At 39.9% G+C, this 22734-nt stretch overlaps 2 protein-coding genes across 3 annotated transcripts in view; one reads left to right on the top strand and one right to left on the bottom strand.

The window, feature by feature from the left end:
• rnf13 (ring finger protein 13) overlaps window positions 1-1068 on the bottom strand; it is a 47351-nt gene extending 46283 nt beyond the window's left edge. For both annotated transcript variants that reach the window (XM_030082408.1, XM_030082409.1), the window contains exon 1: window positions 852-1068. The gene's annotated coding sequence lies outside the window, so the exon portion shown is untranslated. The remainder of the gene's footprint in view (window positions 1-851) is intronic.
• Window positions 1069-5058: 3990 nt separating this feature from the next.
• ppp1r2 (protein phosphatase 1, regulatory (inhibitor) subunit 2) lies at window positions 5059-21943 on the top strand. Its single transcript, XM_030082410.1, has 6 exons — window positions 5059-5383; window positions 17829-17939; window positions 18233-18310; window positions 19473-19588; window positions 20538-20705; window positions 20817-21943. The coding sequence occupies exons 1-6, from the start codon at window positions 5265-5267 to the stop codon at window positions 20822-20824; spliced, it is 600 nt and encodes a 199-aa protein (XP_029938270.1). The 5' UTR covers window positions 5059-5264; the 3' UTR covers window positions 20825-21943.
• Window positions 21944-22734: the final 791 nt, after the last annotated feature.

Raw genomic sequence — 22734 nt, 5'->3', positions numbered from 1 at the left:
ACATAAACAAAGCTTCAAAGTAAATGCCTATTCTGAATCACTTAAATAAGTCAGACTTTTAAAGGTTTTATATATATATCTCAAAGAATTTGAGATTGGAATTTAAGTATCTTATATTAGGTACTGAGCAACTGAATGAGATCAGGGCGTTACATTGCTCATCACTGAGCCTGACATCCAGTTTCTACTTACAAATGCTATTCAAGCAACACCTGAGCATATTTATAGGATCAAGTAGAATTTCATTAGAAAGATCTTCTAATGTATCACCACATTGTTATGGCACACAGTGTCATTGTTCTTTTACCTCTATAACAATAAATATTCCATAGTTATCAAATATAGCCACCCTTCGAAATCAATGTGGTTCAGAAAAATCTATTTTTTGTTATGTCAAGACTGACTTTTTAAGTTTTTAAATTAAAACATTAAATCCACATTTACATGGCAGTGCACATATAAAATGTCAGTGAACATTACTGTGCTATTTTCAATAAAAAAAAAAACCCAAAGGGGAAGTGAAAGCAACATCTGCTAACACGGCATCGAGATGAGGATGACAAATCAAGTGACTGCAACCACGTTTGAAAAAAATATTCAGATCATGTCAGGAAGATAAATCTACAAATCAGTGCGACAACAGAATAAAACTGCAGAGTAGCAAAAATAAAAATCAACATCACGATGTGGAAACAAACACTGTACATGGTAGTAGCGGGAGCGACAAGGTGCGGCACTAATCAGCGGATGTGTGTTTTAAGTGACTTTAGACTCCCTGGGAGGCAGAAACAGAGCGTCCTGTACCACGGTTAGCATGTGGCTAACAGAGGTAGCTCCTGCTGGGTGTTTACCTTTATCTCTCCGCTTGCAGGTTAATCTCATCCGCAGATCCAGCAGCTGACAACCTCATAGCTCAGCTTCAGCGTGTGCCTGTGTGGAGAAACGCGCACGGTGGAGAAGCCGTCGGCTGTATCTCATGCCGTTTAAAGTCGCAGGTCAGAGTTTGGTCGTAAATGTTATACTTTAATCCTCCTCCGTTAGCTCCTGCTTTCATGTGAGAGCGCAAACTTCCGCTCCACGCGCTGCTCCATGTCCGGCGTCTTATTGGTCCAAGCGTTCGTCAGTCATTCCTCTCCGGACGTGACTCCGTACGTAAACAGAGCCACGTGACGGCAGAACAGTTACTTTGCTATTCCTGTCTTCTCGACCGACCGCACGTACAGCTTCACTGCACCTACTTTCTATTTTCTTGAATGTACAGTTGCACATCACCCGCTTTTCGTCCACCTGCATTTACAACTTCTCCGCACCTGCTTTCTGTCCACCTGCCTGCACAGCATCACTGTGCCTACTTTATGTCCTGTTTTCAAGCTGCAGGAAATGGTTCAAGAGTGTAAACTTGTTGAAAATTACTTTTAGCATTACGACACGTTTGTTTATACCCCTGTGAAAATAAAACTGTTTACAGTCCCTTTTAAATCTCGAGCAAATAGGTATTTTTTATGGGGAACAAGATTTCACGTGATAAGTCCTCTCCTTGTCCCAATAGATGCATTTATTTCTTGACATGTGAAAGGAAGCTGCCGTAAACGTTGACATGCAGCTATGCACTGAAGCCACAAACACCAAGAAACTGATACTGGATTTCAGAAGATTGAAATAGACTCTGCCTGCTGCATTATGGTGCTGTATAGGATCAGAAATTGCAGTTGATTTAATGCATTTCAAACTTAGGAATTCTTTAGACTTTGAAGTTAGGCCTGACTCAAGAACATGTACATTGTACTTGTTGCTTATTCTGAAAGGTTTTAAAGATTAAAGATTACAGATTTCATTGCATCTGAACTTTGTAACTTGCAAAAAGTCTTACAGCTGCTGTAAAAACCAATCTGCATTGTTACTGATATATGATGGCATCAAATACAAATTTTGTGGCTCAGCAACAGGCAACAATTGATCTATGTGATGCTTTTTGTCTACAAATGCTGACATACATTTCTTGCTGTTTTCTGAACACAACAATTTCTGACATTTCAGAGTACACCACACCCATCAATGTTGTACTGTTTGATGAAAACATAAAAAATTAACCACAGCAGGCCATCCACGTCCAGTTGGGTTCCATGTTCCTGGGATACTGAATGTCAAATGCAGTATACCTGTGAGCCAGTGGTCTCCAGCTCTGGTCCTGGACATCCTCTGTTCTACATGTTTTAGATGTTGTTGTTGTTGTTGTTGTTGTTCTCCTCTGAAAAATGATTATGACATTTCTGAACTCCTTACCAAAACTCAATAATAAACCCTTCATTCGAATCAGCTTCAATTGCAGAAGAGAGAGACCTAAAACATGCAACTGCTTGAAGATTATTGTTTTGTTTGAAAAAATCTGTGCAATTTATTGTAAATGGTTTTCTGTTACATATTACCATTCTCCTGCTTCAGCAGCCCTCACAGTGTTTTAACACTGTTAATCACATGCTCACACCAGTGGAGGCAGCTGCAATGCAATGCACTCAAATGCATTCATCAAGAGCACTGTGGGGTTCGATGCCTTGTTCAAAGAACCTTCCACAGGAAATGGGTGATAAAACCAGCAAACCTTCCGCTGAAGAGAAGATCACTTTACCAACAAAGTCACAGACACCCCAAGTACATAATGTACATATTTTTTTCAAACTGGTACATTTGGAGAGAAAGAGCTGACAGGGCTGCATGGTGGTGCAGCAGTTAGCATTGAGGGGGTCAGGGTTCAAAATATCAGCCGCCGATACCTTTTTGTGTGGAATTTGCATGTCCTCCCTGAGTATGCATGGGTTTCCTCCAGGTACGCCAGTTTCTTCCCTCAGCCCAAAAACATGTCAGTGAGGTTAATTGGCAATCCTAAAATTGCCGCCAGGTGTGAACGTGAGTCTGTCTCTGAGTTTGCCCTGTGGTGGTCTCTAGGCTTGTCCAGCATGCCCTCACTCATAATAAGCTGGGATAGGCTCCAGCAACATGCGACTCTGCACAGGATAAAAGCAGCACAGAAGGTGACGAAGGTATTTATATTTTTAAAAAATGTGAAGCGATAAATGTTACAAAAATGAGTTGGTAGAGGGTTTTTTCTTTTCTTTTCTTTTTTTAATTGTTGGTTTGGGCCAGGATTTGGGAGTTTGGATAGAATATTTCCAGGCATTTATATGTTTCCTATGTATGTATATTTTGATTTCCTGCCCCCAAAAAACATGCCTTTAAGGTTAATGTGAATCTGTTTTTCTAGTTTCCCAGACTTCTCCAGTGTACAGTTTTTTTAAGACAAAATACTATGCATGCAGCAATTTCACACAAGCCCACACTCTCAGAACTCGAACATGCATAACATCTTTGTAGAATATGTTTGAAGTGTAACAAAAAAGTGATTCTAACTAATAAAGTCATTTTAACAGACAAGCATCCATTGGTCCATCCACCCAACGTTCACTGCTTCAATTTTGTGGAGTGCTGTGGTCAGTTGTCTCTGTAAGATTCTGTATGCTGTTTATGAAATTAGCCACAAAGTGGCAGCAAACTCCACTTTTGCTTCCAAAGATCCCCCAAAATTTACAATAAATGCTACACTTCTCCTTCTGTAAAAAGTTAGTGTCACTTGCTGTTGAGCCAGTCAATGAATTGGCTGCCCATCTCACCCTGTCTATATGTTAAAGTGTCCTTGAACAAGACCACAACTGCTAGTAGCAGATAGATTGAGTGCTTTGCAGGTACCTCCACTAGTGTGTGAATGTGATAAACAGTGTGAAGTGCTCAAGCAGTGTAAAAAGCACTATATGTGAACTGAAATCCATCTATACATACATACATATATATATATATATATATATATATATATATATATATATATATATATATATATATATATATTACCATATAAAACCCCAAAATGACAAATTCATAATGAATTGTATCATCAAATAGATAACTTTTTGTTGTATTTATTTAGGAAAATTTGTTTCAGAATCAAACATTTCATTTGAGCACACATTACAAAGCACCTTTTCAGTCTAATTCTTCAATTATTATTGTTGTTGTTCTTGTTATTGTTATTGTTATTATTTATTTTTAAATTGTATTTTTTAATGTGACCTATGTACAAAAGAATAAGAGAAACTCGCTAGAAATTTAAGAAGCAAACAAGAAATGAACAAAAAGCTAAACTACATAAAATAAAATGCAAAGCAGATTCATTTAACGGTCAGTAAATTTTTTATTCAATTCAATTCAATTCAGCTTTATGTATATCGTGCCAATTACTACAAAGTCATTTCTAGGCACTTTTACAGAGAAAACCCCAGTTCCACATGAGAAAACATCAGTGACTGTGGAAAGGGAAAAACTCCCTTTTTAAAAGAAAGAAACCTTTGCAGAATCAGGCTCAGAGATGATGGCTTTCTGCTATTCCAGTTGGGGTTATGGAATAGAAACAGAGAAAAGGATAGGACAGACAGAAAAGGATAGGACACATATTTGAATATCTCTTTACATTGAAAAAAAAAAAAAAAAAAAAAAGAATATCTCTTTACATTGAAATAAAGAAAATAGACTTTTTGGGCTTGACAAACTTGCTCCATTTCATACAAATTTTGCAAAATCTTTTCTTTTGAGAGAAACTATTAGTGAACAACATCATAGTGTTTCCATGTGACACAGACGTGTTCAAGTTGTTTAACTTTTAATATTTATTTATTTATTTATTTATTTATTTATTTATTTATTATTTTTGTTATTTAATGGATTGATGTGCGCTTGTATTGGCAAGTCAAAATGTATTTATTCTTTTAAAAAATAGATAAACATGTTCACTCGAGTTGAAACAGATTTGGCAAAGTTTGTTGATTTAGCGTGGTAAGTTCTGTGCGACCCCGTCATGAGCAATATTCTCGGTGTGGCCATCCCAAGGAAAATTTCCTGGCTCCGTCACTGGAATATATTTACGTGAAGCTGAGATTTCCGAGCACTTGAAAGCAGCACCGTAAAGAACGAGCTCCCGTCACGCGAACTCTCGCGGTACGTTGTGAACAAACCCAGTCTGGAGACCGTGCTGTAGCTTCAGCAGTTCGAGAGACACTACTGAGAGTTTGCGTGCTCCACGGACGAAGGAGCGACCTTCTTATTTCCCCTCACTTTACAGCACAGAACCGAGCTGTGCATGTTTGGCGCCACAACCGTCCGTGAGTCACTGCATCACAGCCCACTGCAAGTCACTGAACCAAAACCCAGCCGGCGTGGGAATGGCAGCTATCCGACCAATTAAAGGGATTCTAAAGAAAAACACAAAATCTCCGCCGCCCGAAGAGCCACCGGTAGAAACTAGCGAGGAGATCCCGGGACTTTCGGAGAGTGAGCAGGGGTGAGTTGTCTGTCTCTCTGCAGCGATGTTTAGTAGCCTGGTTAGGTTAGCTAACGAAAGCTAAACACTTGTTAGCCTTCCCACCGTTACTCCGCTGCCACTTCTCGGGCTGGAAATTGCCAGCCAGGATCGGGTCATGTCTGTTTTGGAAGTTTACTGAGTCAGTTTCTCCTCCCCGGTTTATTATTGTAATAACTGAACCAGCGTTTACCATCGTGGTGCCTTTTTTGAAGTTAGCTTGGCCGTTAGCCTGTATTATCAAAGCCCTGGCATGGGTTGTAGCCGCTACTAATAAAACGTCATATTGTTTGTAAGGTCTTAGTCCGCTTCAACTGCTGATTAAGATAGCCATGTGTATGTTATATGAGGAATAAATTCTGTGGCGTTGACCGCTCCCAGTCATCGATGCCCATAATAGGGAAAATTTAAGGCTCAGGTCTCTCGTGTATGATACAGGGTGTTTGATGCCCAAACCTACTCCTGGTGGCTCATTTCCTGAATGTTTAAGGTTCATTTTTCACAAACACATCTCCTTCGCGTCTTCAGCGATTGGTGATCACATGGTCATGAAGTTCAGGTGAGTTGAAGCATGGAGACGTCTAAAACATCTAGGAGAGCAGACCCCCGTGAACAGGAGAGGGAATCGTTGTGTTCACATGCAGTACTTTTAAGTACCTGGTTCTACACAGAACATGTCATAGGCTGTCATTCACTTGAATGAATATGCACACCAGTGATGGACAACTTGTGAGGTCCTGCAGGATGTTATTGTCAGCACCAGCGAGCCAAATTTCAATCAATCCTATTTACCACAGAGAAGAGATTTATGAAAATAACACGTTGTTGTTTAAATGTAATAGACAACTCTGTGTAATTTCAGTCAAAAAGTTGAATTTATTTACTCTTTGTATTTAATGCATCAATTTAATTGATAACCTCAAGTAAACTACTAAATTTGTATGCATTAAAATGTTTGAAGGTGCTGTAGATTGTGTTTGGCATTTTTTCCCCCCTAATTTCTCAAGTGCTTTATCAAGTCCTCTCTGAATTGAGCTTTCTAGTCACCTCTTGACATGATTTGTGTGTTGGCATTGTTTGCTTAAATCTGTGAACCTATTTCTCCAGTGAGCTTACTGTGTATCCTCTGAGGCTGCTGGTACAGGATACACACTAGCATGATGTTAAACATGTGATTATGCTCTTGAATACTTGTATCACAATTTGACAGGTTATAAATATACACTTAATGATGTTTGTATCTCCGTGCTTTTGGGATTAGTCCTTCCACATTCTTTGTTATTTTGATTACATGCATTCCTATGTTTCAGAAGTTGCAGCAGTTTTTTGACGGGGCGACAGTAGCTCAGTTGGTAGAGCAGGTTGTCTTATAACCGGAAGGTTGGCGGTTCAATCCTCGCTCCCGATGTTAAACTGTCGTTGTATCCTTGGGCAAGACACTTCACCCACCTTGCCCAGTATGAAAGTTGTGAGAGTGAATGGTTGGTGGTGGTCGGAGGGGCCGATGGCGCAGATTAGCAGCCTCGCTTCTGTCAGTCTGCCCCAGGGCAGCTGTGGCTACAATAGTAGCTTACCACCCGTGTGAATGAATAATGCAATGTAAAGCGTCTTTGAGTGTCCTGAAAAACGCTATTATTACTTTGTGGTTTTCCACTTCGCACAACCTTGATAACATTACTAACAATTTTGATTTGATCATGGCAGCCATGATTTTGGTCAAAGTCTGTTTGTTTGTGCAACATACTCTCAACAAATTTCTTCGGTGGCTCCTCTCAATCTGAAAAGTGTGAAATTGGTCCTCTATTGCTATACTTAGTTATCAACAGTGAAGAAAATGACAAGCGGCTATTACATTGAACTGGGATGTTTTCAACTGCAATCTTCTGTGAAAAAGGATAAAAGTGAGTGATTTTGATGTTTACAGCTTCTCTAATTATATGAATAGAAATCTCTTTGAAACACATTCAACAACATCAAAAACTCCACTGTGTCATAAAATAACTGAATTTGACTTTTTTTATTGAAAAAGCTTATGTTATACTTATTTGTAAGATTTAAATTAAAACAGAATCTTTCACTCTTGACTTTTGTCAAGAGTTGGTCTGTAGGATACACTACACTCTAATCAGGAGCTCAAACCATAAGATACATACCATATATACCATACCACGTTTACTTTAAGACAGGTATAGTTCAAGTAAAATGAATAGAGTTAGAAAATTTGAGTCTGCTTGGTTTTGCTCTTTCAGTTTGCAAAAAGAGAAATCTTGTTTTGCTTCTTAGGTTCTTTTTCTAATACTATTTTGCTATTATTATCTGATACCCCTTTCCCACTGAAATTAGTGTGTTTAGAAAACACTGGTCGATCCGCTAACAATTGGCAATTGACTCCTTTCCCACTTCCTGCAGACGCGTGTCTAATCGCCTGCAGGCAAGCTGTGTGGTTGCGTTTTCCCGTGCTGATGATGTCCCACGCTGATCACATCATCAGCGCGACGGAGCACAGCGGGGTAAAAAACAGTGCAGAGGAGCACAGTCCCCGTTACCGGTCGAGGAATCTCCTCTTCCCCACGGATCAAGAGAAGCTCTCTGATCTCGCTATCTTGCCAATGCTGAGTTATCTTGACGAAGGATATGTCACGCTGTGTCCAAAAACAACCAGCGCGCTACCGTAGCCACGCTACGACGAGGTCATCATGTACTTTACTGTGTTGACCTGGGTCTGCAATTTCCCACTGGAGTTGATCAGAGGCCAGCCGTTTAAAACCTGGGTTGCTTGCAGGGTCGATCGACCCGGGTCGAAATGCCAATTAAACTCTTTTCCACTGCCGTGAGGAGCCAGTTAGTAGCGGGTTTTAACAGGTCTTTTGGCCAGTAGGAAAGGGGTATGAATGTTGTCTCAGAAGGTTTTCTGATCATGTGTATTGAGTGTTTGGGTTTTTGAACAAATATTGATGTTGTCTTAACTGTTGCCAAAATCACAACAGCACTACTTCAAAATGTTTCACATACTGGGTAACAATATGGTCTGCCATTAATTTTAAATAAGCTCATAGATAAAATTAACACGTTTTTTTATGGTGTTCTATATGTGCAAACTGCTATGACCATTTGAGTACCACTACATATAAGAAACTTTGTCTGCCTCACATGGTGTCAGAAACTCTCCTTTGAACAATAAAATGCAATATATATTAAAACACACTTAAGACACAAGCTCACAAAGTATGGACATCTAAAGTACGAATGTGCTCCACCACTGGGAAAGTTATCAGTCTGGAATGGAAGCGGGGTGTTATACAAATAGGTTAACTGAATTGCAACACTTGATGCAACCTGTCAAACTTGATTCTAGTTTACAATCCTTACTGACCTAGATTAATTTTGTTGATACCTTTTCTTTTTTGCTGAAATTGATTAACACTGGACTAAATCCTTTTTGGGTTTTTTATCAACTAAAACTGGACTGAAACAATCACATAGAAATGAGGGAAATCTGACTAAAACAAATCAGCATTTTTGTCAAAATGGCTAAAACTAATATTGAAATGACTGCCCAAAAAACACTGGTTAGACATAATTATTCCTGTTACAATCACTCTGTCATTTATACTTGTGTTCATATACTTTTAACTGTAGGGCTCGTCCAGGTTTTGCATATTATTCTGGTAGACTTACGTTACTTGGCTTTATTCTCTATACTGACATTAGTTTGGCTGACAGCTTGGATCAACACTGGCAGTGGGTTATCAAAGTTAAATATGAAGCATTGGTAATGGGGTCATCTTGTGTAAGGTCAGGAACTTTGCAGGGAAAATGAATTGGAGCAGGCTAACAGTGTCACACATAGGAATGCTAGCAGAGTACAAGATGTGAACTGCACAGACTTTGAGACAGCAAAATCAGCCCATTTATAGGTTGAAGATGGAAGGTAGTTTCTTTCTCTGGAGCTGTTTCATCCCTGACACTTTGGCTGTGCATGAGATACAGTATCTAGAGATCAGTCTTAGTCTGGTGTCTTCTGTGCACTGCCACAGCCCACTCTGAAGCTGAGTTTACACAATGTTTTTGAGTTAAAATGTAAACCTTTACTTGCACTTTGCAGGTCTGTTTACACAACAGTGCTCAAGCCACCGAAAACTTTTTGAAAATGCTAGGTCTCCATAGAATCAGGGTAAAACGCTTCCCTGAAATGCTGCCTTTCTGTTTTCAATTGCTTGCTCCACATATTAATCCACACAGATCTCACTCTTGCTGCAAGTGCATGCAGCTCAGATGTATTCAGTGCTTTTACTATGCAGGAACTTGCTTACATGCTGCGCCGTGTGGCACATTGCTTTTCTTCCATTATGTTTTATGACCTTGAGAAGCCTAACTAAAAATTGCGAAACAAGATTTAACAGATCGTTTTTCTGCTTATCTATGTAGCTTTTTACATTAATGCATTAGACTTAAGTTGCTACATTTCCCTATTTCTTGGCTCAAGTTTGCAGACAGATACAACAGCGATAGACAAAAATGATTAAATTTTTTTTGCTTTTTGGGTAATTGGTGCTATCTACCGATTGCATTGCGCAAGTAATAGGTCCTTAAAGCAACACTAAGGAACTTTTAGTTTTCGTTGATTGTGGCGGCGCCATTGGACAAAAGCGGTAGTGTTTTGTTTGAAAAAATACTACAGTTCCCATGAGGACGAGCGCGTGGCGTCGTGAAATGCTGGTCGCCACGGATTATAACGTGTCCGCCAAAGTGTTTTGGGGTTGTTGGATTTTGTATTTGATGAGTTTGACGAGGGGAACCAAAAATACCATCCACTTCCATTGTGTCCGTCCCGAAAACCTTCCCCGACTCACCTCTGAATAAACAATAGCTCACCCTCACAAAAAAAGTAAGTACCGTATGCTGTTTGAAATGACTAAGGAATTGCACTAAATGGGCCAATTTGCCAAAATGTTGAAGTATCCCTTTAAGCACCGGTCTGTCTTTTAAGATTCCCATCATAGATTTCCAGTCACAACTTGATAGACAAGATGTACAATTAGTGTCTACATTTGTGTTGTTTTTTTGTTACCTTTTAAATATTTTACAAGTTGACAGAAGTAAATATGAGCAGTTTGAAATGCAGAATTTATGTGAAAATATACATGCATCGAAGATGACTACAAAAGAGAACAAAGTGTAAATGTGTATACAATATACTACAGGGGGCACATTTTTTTATTTTTCCCAGAACTTATTTAAAGCACAGTGGTTAAAATGTGAAGCTTTGACCTGGTTTGAACCCTTTTGAGAGCTTAATCTTCATATCTTCAATCACCTGCTGTAATTTAGTTAACAGCGATGTACGAACTTCAGACCCCATCATGTATTATTCATGGTTGCTCCCATGAAACTCAATCTGTCCTTCACTGTCGTGCAGTCTTCATCCTGACTGTTCAAGTGACAGGCACTGAGTGAATCACTGACTTTTCACAATTCAAATGGGAAAATACCATTTTGAACATTGTTTACTCTTCATGATATGGATCGGCTCAACTACGGTCACTCCAGCAAATGCTGCTGTTCTGTGGAGAAATGCATTAAACCAGAATCAGAAGATTTCAAACACCGGTTCCATATCGATTAAAAAAATAAATAAAAAGCAGTAGCTTTTAAACAAGGTAGTCACAGTAAAATTGCTTAGTCATCTCCATCTTTTCTTTTGGCCTTTTTTTTTTCTCTTTTTTTTTGGGGTGTGACAAATGGTGTATTGATGTTTGTGGGTGATGATCTATACCTACAATCCTACATGGTGACAAGGCATACTCATTCTTGATCTCTGTAAAGCTTACAGGGAGAATGCACTGGATGTGGAAGCGCTGCGCGCGGAGTTTCTGATCGCCTCCCATGTTAACCTATTTGACTGCCCGCACACAACACGCAGGGGGGCGCCGTGCGCGCCGCGGCTCGCGCTCTACAGTGCGCCCGCTCCGCTTCATTCTATTTTTCACGTGAGCCGAGAGCGCCATTTGTCAAGCTGGATCAAGCAGATCGGACCAGACAGGAAGTTGGAAACAGAAAAGGCAAGAGAATCCGGTCAATTTTCAAAATAAAATAAATGATTAGTTACGGACGGTGTTGCTCGTCCGTCTATAATTTGTCACTTGGGTCTAATCACAAGAGAGATGGACACACACACAGACATACGCACCCAATCAAACAAAAACACAGACACACACACAAACACAGCGATAGAGATTTACGTGATGCAGAAAAAAAGAAGACAGGAGGACAAAAAGCCTCTCCACAGGTCACCAAAACACACACATCCATACTGGCAGAGCGAGACAGAGATGTGAAAACCGAGAGCAGACGGATCCAGCCGAGTGCAGTCGATGTGTGACTAGCGCGGAGAGCGCAGGCAGCAGATACTCCTCCAATACGAACAGCCAAGTGCCGGCGCGGAGACGTTCGCGGCGCGCGTGGAGCCTCCACTACGCTTCCGCATGTAGTGCGTTCCAGTGCCACATTTATCGATTGTTAACGCTGTCCACATGAGCGTGCATGTATCCAGGAAAGTGTTGGCCAGAGATGAAGCAGGAAGTCATCAAAGAGAATGCAGCTGTGGGATGTCAACTAACCTTCCAAGGGGCGATAAGATATTTTGTGAAAAGCACAGATATTTACTTTATTCTTTTCCCAGTGTTTTCAGAAGTTAAACTACTATGTGTATAACTTGACTGTTGAGTAAAAAGTAGACGACTATATTGGGTTGCTAATCTGTGGAATGTGTGTCCGAATAAATGCAGATCTTTAACAAAAGTACAAGAGCCACATTTGTTAGTTTGAACCCTGTTTACACAATGCTCTCAAGTGAAAGTAGAAAACTTCTGTTTTGTGGATAGCTATTTATACAATGGTGCTAGGAGACACTGAAAATGTAACTTTTTGAAAACTCTGCCAAAGGTAGAAAATTTGTCAAATGCTCAGATTTTTCTCTGTATCACTAAGGAAAATACAACTTGTCAGAGAGTGTGAATGTGCATGCACACCACAGCTGTAATGAACAGTTCTTGAGCACACATACAAGTATATGGACAATATTTGCCTCCAGAGTGGCACGACTCCCAGTCTACATTCTCCTAAGACTCTTGTAATCGAGTCACCATAATAGCAATCCAGCTTCATTGTCTTTCCATACTGGACTTGCCAGTGTTAAAGGAGCACAGGGCAGTTTGCTCGTTTTATGCGAAACACTGACCCCTGCGGGCCTTAGGCGTAACTGTAGCTTAGTGAAAAGCTCGTGTCTGTGGCTTGTGCCCATGTACGTGCACAGAAGAGGGGAACTCCTTCCTCGCTCTTTTAGCAGCGCTCGAGTAAAAGGTAAGTTTCTTTTGCCTTGTGGGGTCTGTGCTGGAGCTGTGGCAGTGCTAGAAGCCGGTCTTTTCTTACTTTCTGGAAGCTCCATCCTCAGTACTGCTCAGTTGTTTCTGCTAAGCATCTGGCGGAATAATGGCGGACAAATCGAAACTTAAGGATTACCAGGCCGGCGGGAGCGCGCATTACGTCAGGCTCAGAGCGATTCGTACCCGAATCACTCATATTTCTGTGCCTTCAGTGCCCTGCACAGGAAAATAGGAGCGACTGCGATCTTGCAAAAATAGCTCTTGCTGCCCATCAGGCAAAGGTGAAAACATGTGTGGGTGTGAATAATTGAAAATTTAATATTTAAAACTGCGCTGTACCCCTTTAATGTTGAAAGCATATTGTGTTTGGTTTCATTACAAAAACAACCAGCAGTCTCCAGTAGCAGCCCAATGTTAAAGCTACATCGTTTGCAGCCGTTGGCATCTAAATGCAAACTTTTACCTAATGAAAACGCACACAACAAAACACATTTTCATTTAAAAATTTGTTGTGTAAACAGGGCCTCAATCTACCTTTAAATTAACTCTTCAGAGCAAGAGTTTTGTGAGTTACTGTCTGTCTTGGCATGTGGATTAATTGAAGGTTTGAATTTTAATGCATCCCCTTGCTGTCTTTGGTGGTGTAGTGTCTTCTTTAGGGTAAAGAGCATTTGGTTTTCTATCAAGACACCGTTTCATCAACTGCTTCTTGCTTCTGATCATAGTCACACTTAAAACATCTCACTATGGTTTAGCTAAGAAATGACAGTTCCCCTCTGCTGCCTTGAAAATGCAAGTGCAGTCTACTGAAAGATATGAATTCAGAGTTATAGAAGTTGACTCAACTAGTTGTCTCAGTAATGATCAAGCTAAGGATGTGGTTAGGACCCAGGTCATTATTTCTTGGTTTGGTTTCCCGTGTCTTTATCTGCTTTGACTTTTTAAGATGTTCTCTCGCATCTTCTGAGTTGTGCATGTGCTGTACCATGATTGGTTGCTGCAAGGCAGGTGACAATTGCTGGCACAAAATGAGTAAAATCACTGAATTGGCTTATGCAAGACAGAGTTTTTAAATCATCAACTGTCACCTTTCCACTACCTTAAAAACCAGTGCATTGATTTTGTTTTGTCTTGTGTGCAAATACTTCAAGCAGTGGTATGCATGATTTTCTGATAAATGTGCTGAATAGACAATATATTTGATTAATGTTGAGTACTAGTATTTTGTAGTTGAGCACTGGACGCAGTTGAAGCAGAAGGGAGAAGCCCTTTTTTGGCATTGCCACAATTTTCTCCCGTTTTGATCATTTTGATTTTAAAATTGCCTTTTGTTCCTTATTTTCTTGTCGGGTAAGTTGTTTTGGACACTGCTGACATCTAAGGAAAAATAAGGTGCTTTCTTAGTTGTTTAAAAACTGTGTGACTGGCCTTTCTTGGGGATGGGAAGAGTAGGGTTGGGCGGTATCCAAATTTTGATACCGTCATACTGTCTCCACATTTTACCACGGTATACGGTATTACCGTGACTAATTAAAAAATATATACAACTCAAGGCTCAGACAGCATCACCAAACTGCTGGCTTGTCCCTACACCGTTCAGAAACTCAATACCAAACACTAATAATGAAACAATAACAACATAATGTGCAAAATATTAACAACTTTTATTAGCAACAGCTTAAAAAGTACAAATACAACAAACAATTAGCATAACCATCCAGAACAGTTTTTGCGCAGAATGTGCCACGCATACATCAATTAAATTAAAATCACAACCTGAACAACTTTGAATAACAAAGAGCAGCTTCTAAAAAGGTGTAAATACAATGAACCTGACCATCCACAACAGTTTTTGCGCAGAATGCACTGCGCACACATCAATTAAATTCAATCACCTTCGTATTGCACAATTTACAAATTACCTCGTCAGTATACCGGCTCTCCCTTCTCGTTAGCTCGGAACCTGAAATATTGCCAGTCTGCTGCAGTCCTGTTCGCTTTGGGACCAGGTCACTCAGTGAGTGACTTGCCATCTTTCTCCCCCTCTCTCTCTCTCTCTCTCTCTCTCTCTCTCTCTGTCTCTCTCTCTCTCTCTCTCTCTCTCTCTCTCTCTCTCTCTCTCTCCCCCTCTCTCCCTCTCTCCCTCACTGTCATGTGATGACGTCATGTTCATAAACTTAATCAAAAGTCTCCAAAAGTAAACTACTGTGGAAGTAAAACTGAAAATTCATCCACATTTAAGTGCTGCTGGACAAAGAATCGTTTTTAGGCATTGAATAAATTATATTTTATATTTAATCCTTATCTTGTATGTAAGTGCATTGCAATTTTTTTCAATGACGGTATTGAAACTGATACCGTTGCTTTTGAAAGACACCGCCGGTATACGTTATTACCTTATTACCGCCCAACCCTAGGGAAGAGTTGAGAGTCACAACAATGCTGATAGAGGTTTCACTCATTGTAACTTGGTAGTTAAAGATCAAACCAATGTTAATTCAACATTATTGTAATAATGAAACTACTCTTCATTGTTGAAACATTAAGTTTTGCATGGTTTTAACATAAGACCAAAATGTTTTCATGTTCAAATTATTCTTCTTGGTTTATGTCTCTTTCTGTCATCAATTGTTACTGTTAAGAATGTCACTGAGCTCTCATCAATGCCACCCTGTGTTCTGAATCTCCAGGCTCTCTGACTCCAGTCATGCAGAGCACCTGTCCTGCATGCTTTTGCTTTCTCTCTGCTTCAGCACACCTCAGTCTGTTGGATCATGTCATGACCGAACTCCTAACAAACCCAAGCCATGAGCTTCATTGCAATCAGGTGTGCCACTGCAGGGGGAGACCAAAACCATACAGGACAAGTTTGCTCCAGGACTGGAGTTGGTGTCCCCAATCACAATTACACCATGAACGAACTGTTCAAGGTGTTGGTTCTGGATTGAACCAGATGGGGAAAAGGAAAGAGGGATAACAGTTTTGTTGTTAGGTGTTTGCATGAATAACTAGTGGAAAATGTCATGTCACAGTTTTAAAATATTTTGTAATTAATAATATTTAGAATATTGGCATATAGATTAATAAAATAATTATTGTTAATAAGTGAAAGCCTAACATTTCCATGAGTAAAATACAGGTATATTCCCGTGGGCATAAACGGCAAATGATTACATATTCTGGGGTTTGGTGATGGTGGTGCTTGATATGATGAGCAGTAGTGGAGTAAAAATGAGGTTTTTGAAACCACATTTTGGCTTTGCTTGTGTCACAGGAGTCCAACTGCTTTTTGCTGTTTCTCACACCCACATAGAGATTGTGCATGTACAAACCCACGTGAGCGCACACAAATCTCTTGCATGGATACAAATATCACACACTACTCTCCACACACATGCACAAAGGTTCCTGTTGCCTCATATCCCTGCTAATGTTAGCCTAACGCTTAAGTTTAAGCACTTCTTGTTTTTCTCTCACCTGCAAAACAAGAACCTCCTGCTGTTTGTCTTGGTGGGTTTAGGCTACAGAGGGCATGGAGCTGGACCTTTTCTCATTGCCCTATCTAACTATGCTACCTGATACTACAGCTCAGCTCTCAGAGATGACTCACTCTATTTAATGAGTTTTCCTGAAGCGTTACGTCGCCAGCTGTTGACCACCCTGGAGAGAAAGCCATCATCAAAGGAGAGGTGGAGTGCTATATTTAGTTTGTACTAGTAGTTGGTGCTGTGCTGCTTTTTTTTTTTTCTTGTTTTGTTTTTAATCTTGCAGAGGTAGGTGCATCATTGTTAATCATTGTGATGATTTGTTCTGAATAACCGAGTAAACTGAAGTGGATTTAGGCTCAAATATAGTTTGGTAGGAATTGAGCAGGATTCTCTAAATCTGGTTTGTGTTGCATAACCAAACAACAGAAAAAGACAATGAAGCACTAGACATTCATACTCACCTGACATTGTGATACACACTACTAGTTTTGGGGGAAATTTATCGAAGTCTGTAACCATAACATTGTGATGAAATACTTCCCATTGCCTCAGTTTTGCCTCTTTCAGTATTTACCTCAACAGTATTGTAATGCATTTTACTTGCATGTGGTGTGTGTATGCCTATGGTGTAGTAAAATGTTTGTGAGGATAGGCTCATCCTCTAACATGTTGGTAGTTCCTCCACAAATACAAACTTTCACCTCCTCTATTGCTTGTTTCAACATAAAGTTTTTTTCAGTTACCCATAATGCAATTAGGTTAACCCTATCTTTTTCATTGAAAGTGTAGGCCTGATGATGTCTGAATGACTCAGGGGTGTTTCAGGGACAGAGGTAGAGGAGCTCTGCAAGCAGTAGAGTTGGCGTCTCCCTCCTTTCTCCCACCCCCTTTCTGTCTCCCATGATGTTCTAGCTTTTCCCTCATGAACAAGGTCAGGGATGATGTACAGTGCTCTGTCAGAGATTGCAGGGAGTTTAAACAGGCCAGATGACTCCAGAGAGATAAATTATTGATTGCTTTTGCTTTGCGAGTTCTGAGTTTATTGAAAATTTTTAAAAATGAGTAGGTTTCTTTAAACGCATTACAAAAAAATGAAATAAAATGTTTAGTTTTTGTTAGTTTTATAATTATAAGAAATAAGTCCTGATGTGCCAGGTGCCAGGTGATCAAAACCACTGTGCAGGAGTGAGATGGATTCACCTGTTGGAAAAGCAAGTGACTTCTAACTTTATTGTCCCTTTCTGTTGATCTGCTTTACCACCCACTCAGCCCCTCGGTCACACCCACCATTGATTATCTTGACACAGTGGCGAAATCTGTGTTGCTTCCTGGGAGTCGTCAGAAGCCCGATCAGCGCAGATGACATTTCTGGGCTTTTGTCCGTGTCTTCCCAAAATAAAGCAGCATGAGTGAAAACTGGGGCACTGTCAGTCCTAGATCTAATCTGGTGGCTCTTCTCCCCTGAAGGAATTTGTTGGCTGTGAAGGTGGATGATGCACAGTGTCTGTCCCTTTTAACCGTTTATACCTGTCCATTTGTTTTTACCTTTTTTAGGAGGAAGAAATCCCAGAAATGGGATGAAATGAACATCCTGGCTACATACCATCCAGCAAATAAAGATTATGGCCTCATGAAGATCGAGGAACCCAACACTCCTTTTAACAGGTTAAAATGACAGATAAAATATTCAAATGTATTAGCCATATACAACAGTATAAGTTTTCATTAAATGCAACACTTGTAATTTGTCCCATTAATGTTCAGTCACTCCTCTAGAAGGAGATATATAAGTGCATTTGTCTCAGTATCCCTGGTTGCCCAATCAGTTTCTTTTATTCTCTTCATAGTAATCTTTCATATCCTCACATTTGTCTGTTCTCGTTCCTTCTGTCAACTGTTTGCTGTTTATGTTTTTTTTTTATATCTTTGCTTTAGTTCACTCAACTCCTCTTTTTCAGAATGGTCGGAGATGATGAAGGGGTTCTCAGTGACGCTGATGACGAAGCTGGACTAGCAGCAGAAGACCTGGCGTCAAAGTAAGAAATGAACATTAACTTTTGAAAGACAGCATGAGCCTTCATTTTAGTCCACAAAGAAAGACTTGTAATCAGTCAAACTTGAAATCCTCATTTACATAATCAAACCCTTTACAGACGATACATGTGACCAATATGGATGTACAAAATTGTAACATATGATCATGCATTTGCATTCATTCAACATGTATCCCAATGTATTAGTTTTAATGAGGTGTTGTGAAATTTTTTGTAACTTTGAAACTAAACAGACCAACACAGTATGGGTGATGATAAAATGTGTGTAACTCCAAAACAAGCAGAGGGATTCAGGGAACAGGGACATGACTAACTTGTTTATATTATCTCTGACTGCTCGGATTTGAAAAGTTAAGAAATGTTGATCTGCTACTAAGAGCTGTGGTCTAAGTGGTAATGGGAAGTGTATTTTCCCGTTGGCTGACATGCTTACATAATTGCGACGAAGCAGCGTTGGGATGAGATTGTTAAAGTGTGTACACGCTACATAGAAGACTGCGATGAGCTTGAGGCTGGCAAGTCAATTAACCGGTATTGTTTTGCTTCCACAATGAGTGCCTTCTATTGTTTTACACTAAACCCTCCAGACAGTAAGGCAGCTGGTCTTTTTCTATCTCACCTTGTTCAAATCTTCAACATCCATTCACCCTCTTCTTCTATCAACCACTTGTCCAGCTTCACATTTCTTCAATTTGCTTTCCTCTTCTGTAACTCATTTGACCTCTCTAATCTCTCCTCTCGTTGCCTGACATCTTGATGGTGTGACTTGAAATTGTAAGGGACTCGACAGTCTCCTCTGTGGCTGAATCAGGCCAGTTGGTTGGAGAGCAGTAGTACAGTAAATGGGGAAATCCCCAGGGCAGTCCTACAAATTCACTACCATCCACTCAGCCATAAACTGTTATTCATTTTGTTCGCATGGTTAAAGCTTTGTGAGTGTGAGAGATGGCAATAGTAAGTCTTATTTTTGTCTCACACTCGAGTAGTCACACACTCCACTGTCGCTGTCACGTGGCAGCAGACATTTTCCAGTTTTTTACTTGTATCACAAATATTTTTTTTTAAAATGAATGTTATTTATACACCTTGAAAATGAATTAATGAGAAAGAAAAAGGTGGCATGGCTTGATTTGTTCTTTTTCAGGCTGGTGGCAGTACAGAATGCAGAGTCTCGCCAAATGGAAGAGGAAGAAGAGGAGGAAGAGGAGGAGGAGGAGGAGGACGAAGAGGAAGAGGAGGAACTGACGCCTGAAAAAAAAGGTCTGAGTTGTTTCTGTGTCTATTGCCATAGTGGCATCTGCGTCCATCTACTCATACGGTTTCATTGATAGATTTATTTTTTCAGGATTCTGAATTTCTTTTGAGCTTTGTCATTTTTTAATAGTCTTTTTAATATACCAAAATTGAGAATGTTTTAGCACTTTTTTGCTCAGAGCAATGTTTGACAAAAATGTGCTATCTGCACAACATTTGGGTGGGCTTCGATGAGCCCGGTTTCAAGTGGAAAAACGATGAACTGTGTTTGTATTTAGCTGTTCACTCACATGACAGTAGAACTTTGAGTCTCTGTAAAAGCACTTTTTTAAAAGTATTTGCGAAGTTGAATGTTTTTGCAATGCTCCTGTGTCATTTGAATGGGTAAATTTGTAAATGGGTGCAATGTGGTTACAGTTTTTCTGCACTTGCACACATATCTTGGATTTGATTGCATTATGTAAAAACTTGAGTTAGTGTCTGACATGCATGATGTACTTGGCGCTGTACAAGTACAATACTGCATCCTGCCAAGTACAGTATTGCATTTTCGACATTTCTCAGATTCTCCTCCATAAAAATCATCATCTAAACATTTGTATGTGCACATAAATTTAATTTTCTCAAATAAAAACAAACAGCTTATGCCATTTAAAGTGCATCATTCTTTTGCAACAGTACTTTAGTTGACTCTCTTCACTTTGACTACTCTAGTAACTAACTAGTGTCACGATAACTAACAAACTGTACAAAGTTGAACTGTGTTGCTGAGGTTTTGTCAAGATCCTTTTTTTTTTTTTTTTTTTGTATATCTAAATGATATTGAATTTACTTTTTAACATACGTCTTGGAGTAATGCACCAGAATTATACTTAACAGTTACACGCTCTGAATGTACAAAATGTTTTTTTTTTTCTGTTCTACTTATGTCACATAATTTATCTCTGTCCTGCAGAAAAAAAGAGGCATTTCAAAATGTTACGAAAGATGCACTACGATGAGGGCTTCAATATATTGCGGGCACGTGAGCTCATCGCCAGCGAGCTAGAAAATGATGATGAGGATGAGGAGATGAGTGAAGAAACAGAGGAGACAGACATCAATGTGGATCCACCCCAAGAAGGTAGGTGTGTGTGTGTGGGGGTGTGTGTGTGTGTGGGGGGGGGAGTCCTTTGTAAGAAATTTGCTTTTAATTGAATGCTTCCATTTCATTGTGTTTATCTCCTCTGTTTAGATCAGTAAACCAACTTCTTCAAAATCTTCATGGATGCCATGGTCATGGAAACACTTTTGGTTACCTGTGATTATGCCATATGCCCCTCGAAAGACTGACATTGATTTCCACATCAGAGTGTATGTTGAGTATGTTTACTAATGTGAGAGGTCTTCTATGGGCCCATAGGATTATTGGAGGGTAAAACTAACCTGTTTTATGACGGTCTTTGCCTGGATTTGTTTTAAGTTACATATTTTATGTAAAATATATGACAAAACAGACGTGTGTACCGTAATTTCTGGACTATACAGCGCACCTGATTATAAGCCACACCAGCTGAATTCATCAGAAAAAAACAAATGTGTCCATGAACAAGCCGCAATAGACTTTAAGCCGCAGGTGTTTTAATGTTCGATTACCATATGTAAGGTTCCTGAACAGAGGTTGTTGTCGGGAAAATCTCTGGTGATTTGTAATAATTACGGAGGATGTCTGTGATTTTAGTCCCGTCCGAAATGCACCATGTCGGTAATTTGCAGAGTAATTATTCCTCCGCCAATTTCCGACTGCAATTCGCCAAACACCGACATCCTGAGATAATACTAATCCAGTCCGAATTAAGTGATTAAGGGGGTTTTAGGAAGTTTTTTTTTTTTTTTTTTTTTTTGGTTTCAATTGCACATCTTTTTCTCCCTTTTTTGTGGTTGAATTTATGGCCGCACATTGTGCCATTTTAACTAGTGAATGCGAAGCAAGTTGGGGGGGGTGGACACGGAGCAGGGGGCAAGAGGCAGGGGAGCTGCACAGAGTGCATGGCACACGGAGCGTGCGGGGACCAAGGATATCGCCACCATTCTCTCATGGTTTATGTTTCATGTGAGATGGTCAAAAATCCCATTGTGTAGTGTTCTGGAAGCTGCAGTAGAAATGATTTGAGTATATCGATCTGGATGACAGCAGAACCAGCAGTGGTTCACTCACCCAAAAAAGACCCCCCCCCCCCCCCCCCCCCCCCCCCCAGCTCCGCTGTGCACCAGTGATCGGCGCACAGACAGAGGTTACTAAAGCATCATCCTGCATTTCTTTGTATTTTTGCATATTTCAGGGTCAGAGTCATGATGCACGTAAATAAACTATGTCCTGTCCCTTAGAAGTGTTATTTAGCCTCCTAATACAGAGTGCCCGCCCCCGCCCCCCTGATTTTGGAAGGTGTGTGTGTGTGTGTGTGTGTGTGTGTGTGTGTGTGTGTGTAGCATATATTTAATCAGTGAGTAAATTATACACACACATATGCATACAATCAAGTCACCAAGTGAACAGTCGTACACGGTACAGGACAGTCTTTCGTTTATGTGCATTATAATTCTAAGCCACAAATGTATAGCAGCACAAAGAAACAGAAATAAACTTCCTCTCCTCTTGTCTGTGGACCGTGGCAGCGCAGCACGGCGTTCACTGCAAAATGGAGAAGAAAGTATTTTAACATGTATAATAAAATTACAATACAGTACATCATTTTGACCAGAATTGGTCCTGCATCTTTTAGAAATGGACACGTCCGAGATGGACTCGCAAATCACTCATGATCACAACAAAAAGGAGGAAAAATAAAACGTGTTTTTTTGTTTTGTTTTGTTTTGTTTTTTTTTTTTTTTTTGGGGGGGGGGTTGCTTCCTGGTAATGGGCTTAATGATCCAGCAATTCTACATACTAAAAATATAATTCAACAATATTTTGACACAAATCTGCATCCATCTGGATCATATCTGGCTGTAATATCTGTAAATTACAGTAAAACCATTTGCCTTTCCTGCGTGAATGCAATAAAAGAGAAACAGACATCAGGGGGAAGTTCACAAAATACAGGTGGTCCACAGATAATTCTAGTCTCATGCTTATCGTATGTTATGTAAAAATCCATAGATTCACCGTTGTA

Source organism: Salarias fasciatus, chromosome 23 (assembly GCF_902148845.1).
Source record: "Salarias fasciatus chromosome 23, fSalaFa1.1, whole genome shotgun sequence".
NCBI classification, from domain to species: Eukaryota; Metazoa; Chordata; class Actinopteri; order Blenniiformes; family Blenniidae; genus Salarias; species Salarias fasciatus.
The sequence above is the reverse complement of the archived record's forward strand: the minus strand, read 5'-3'. Positions and strand labels throughout refer to the sequence as shown.

Bases quoted from the DNA above. Each gene is read 5' to 3' on its own strand.
- ppp1r2 (XM_030082410.1), top strand. From the start codon at position 5,265: ATGGCAGCTATCCGACCAATTAAAGGGATTCTAAAGAAAAACACAAAA. The intron at 17,940-18,232 runs GTTAAAATGACA...CCTCTTTTTCAG, and splicing joins CCCAACACTCCTTTTAACAG to AATGGTCGGAGATGATGAAG. The intron at 18,311-19,472 runs GTAAGAAATGAA...GTTCTTTTTCAG, and splicing joins GCAGAAGACCTGGCGTCAAA to GCTGGTGGCAGTACAGAATG.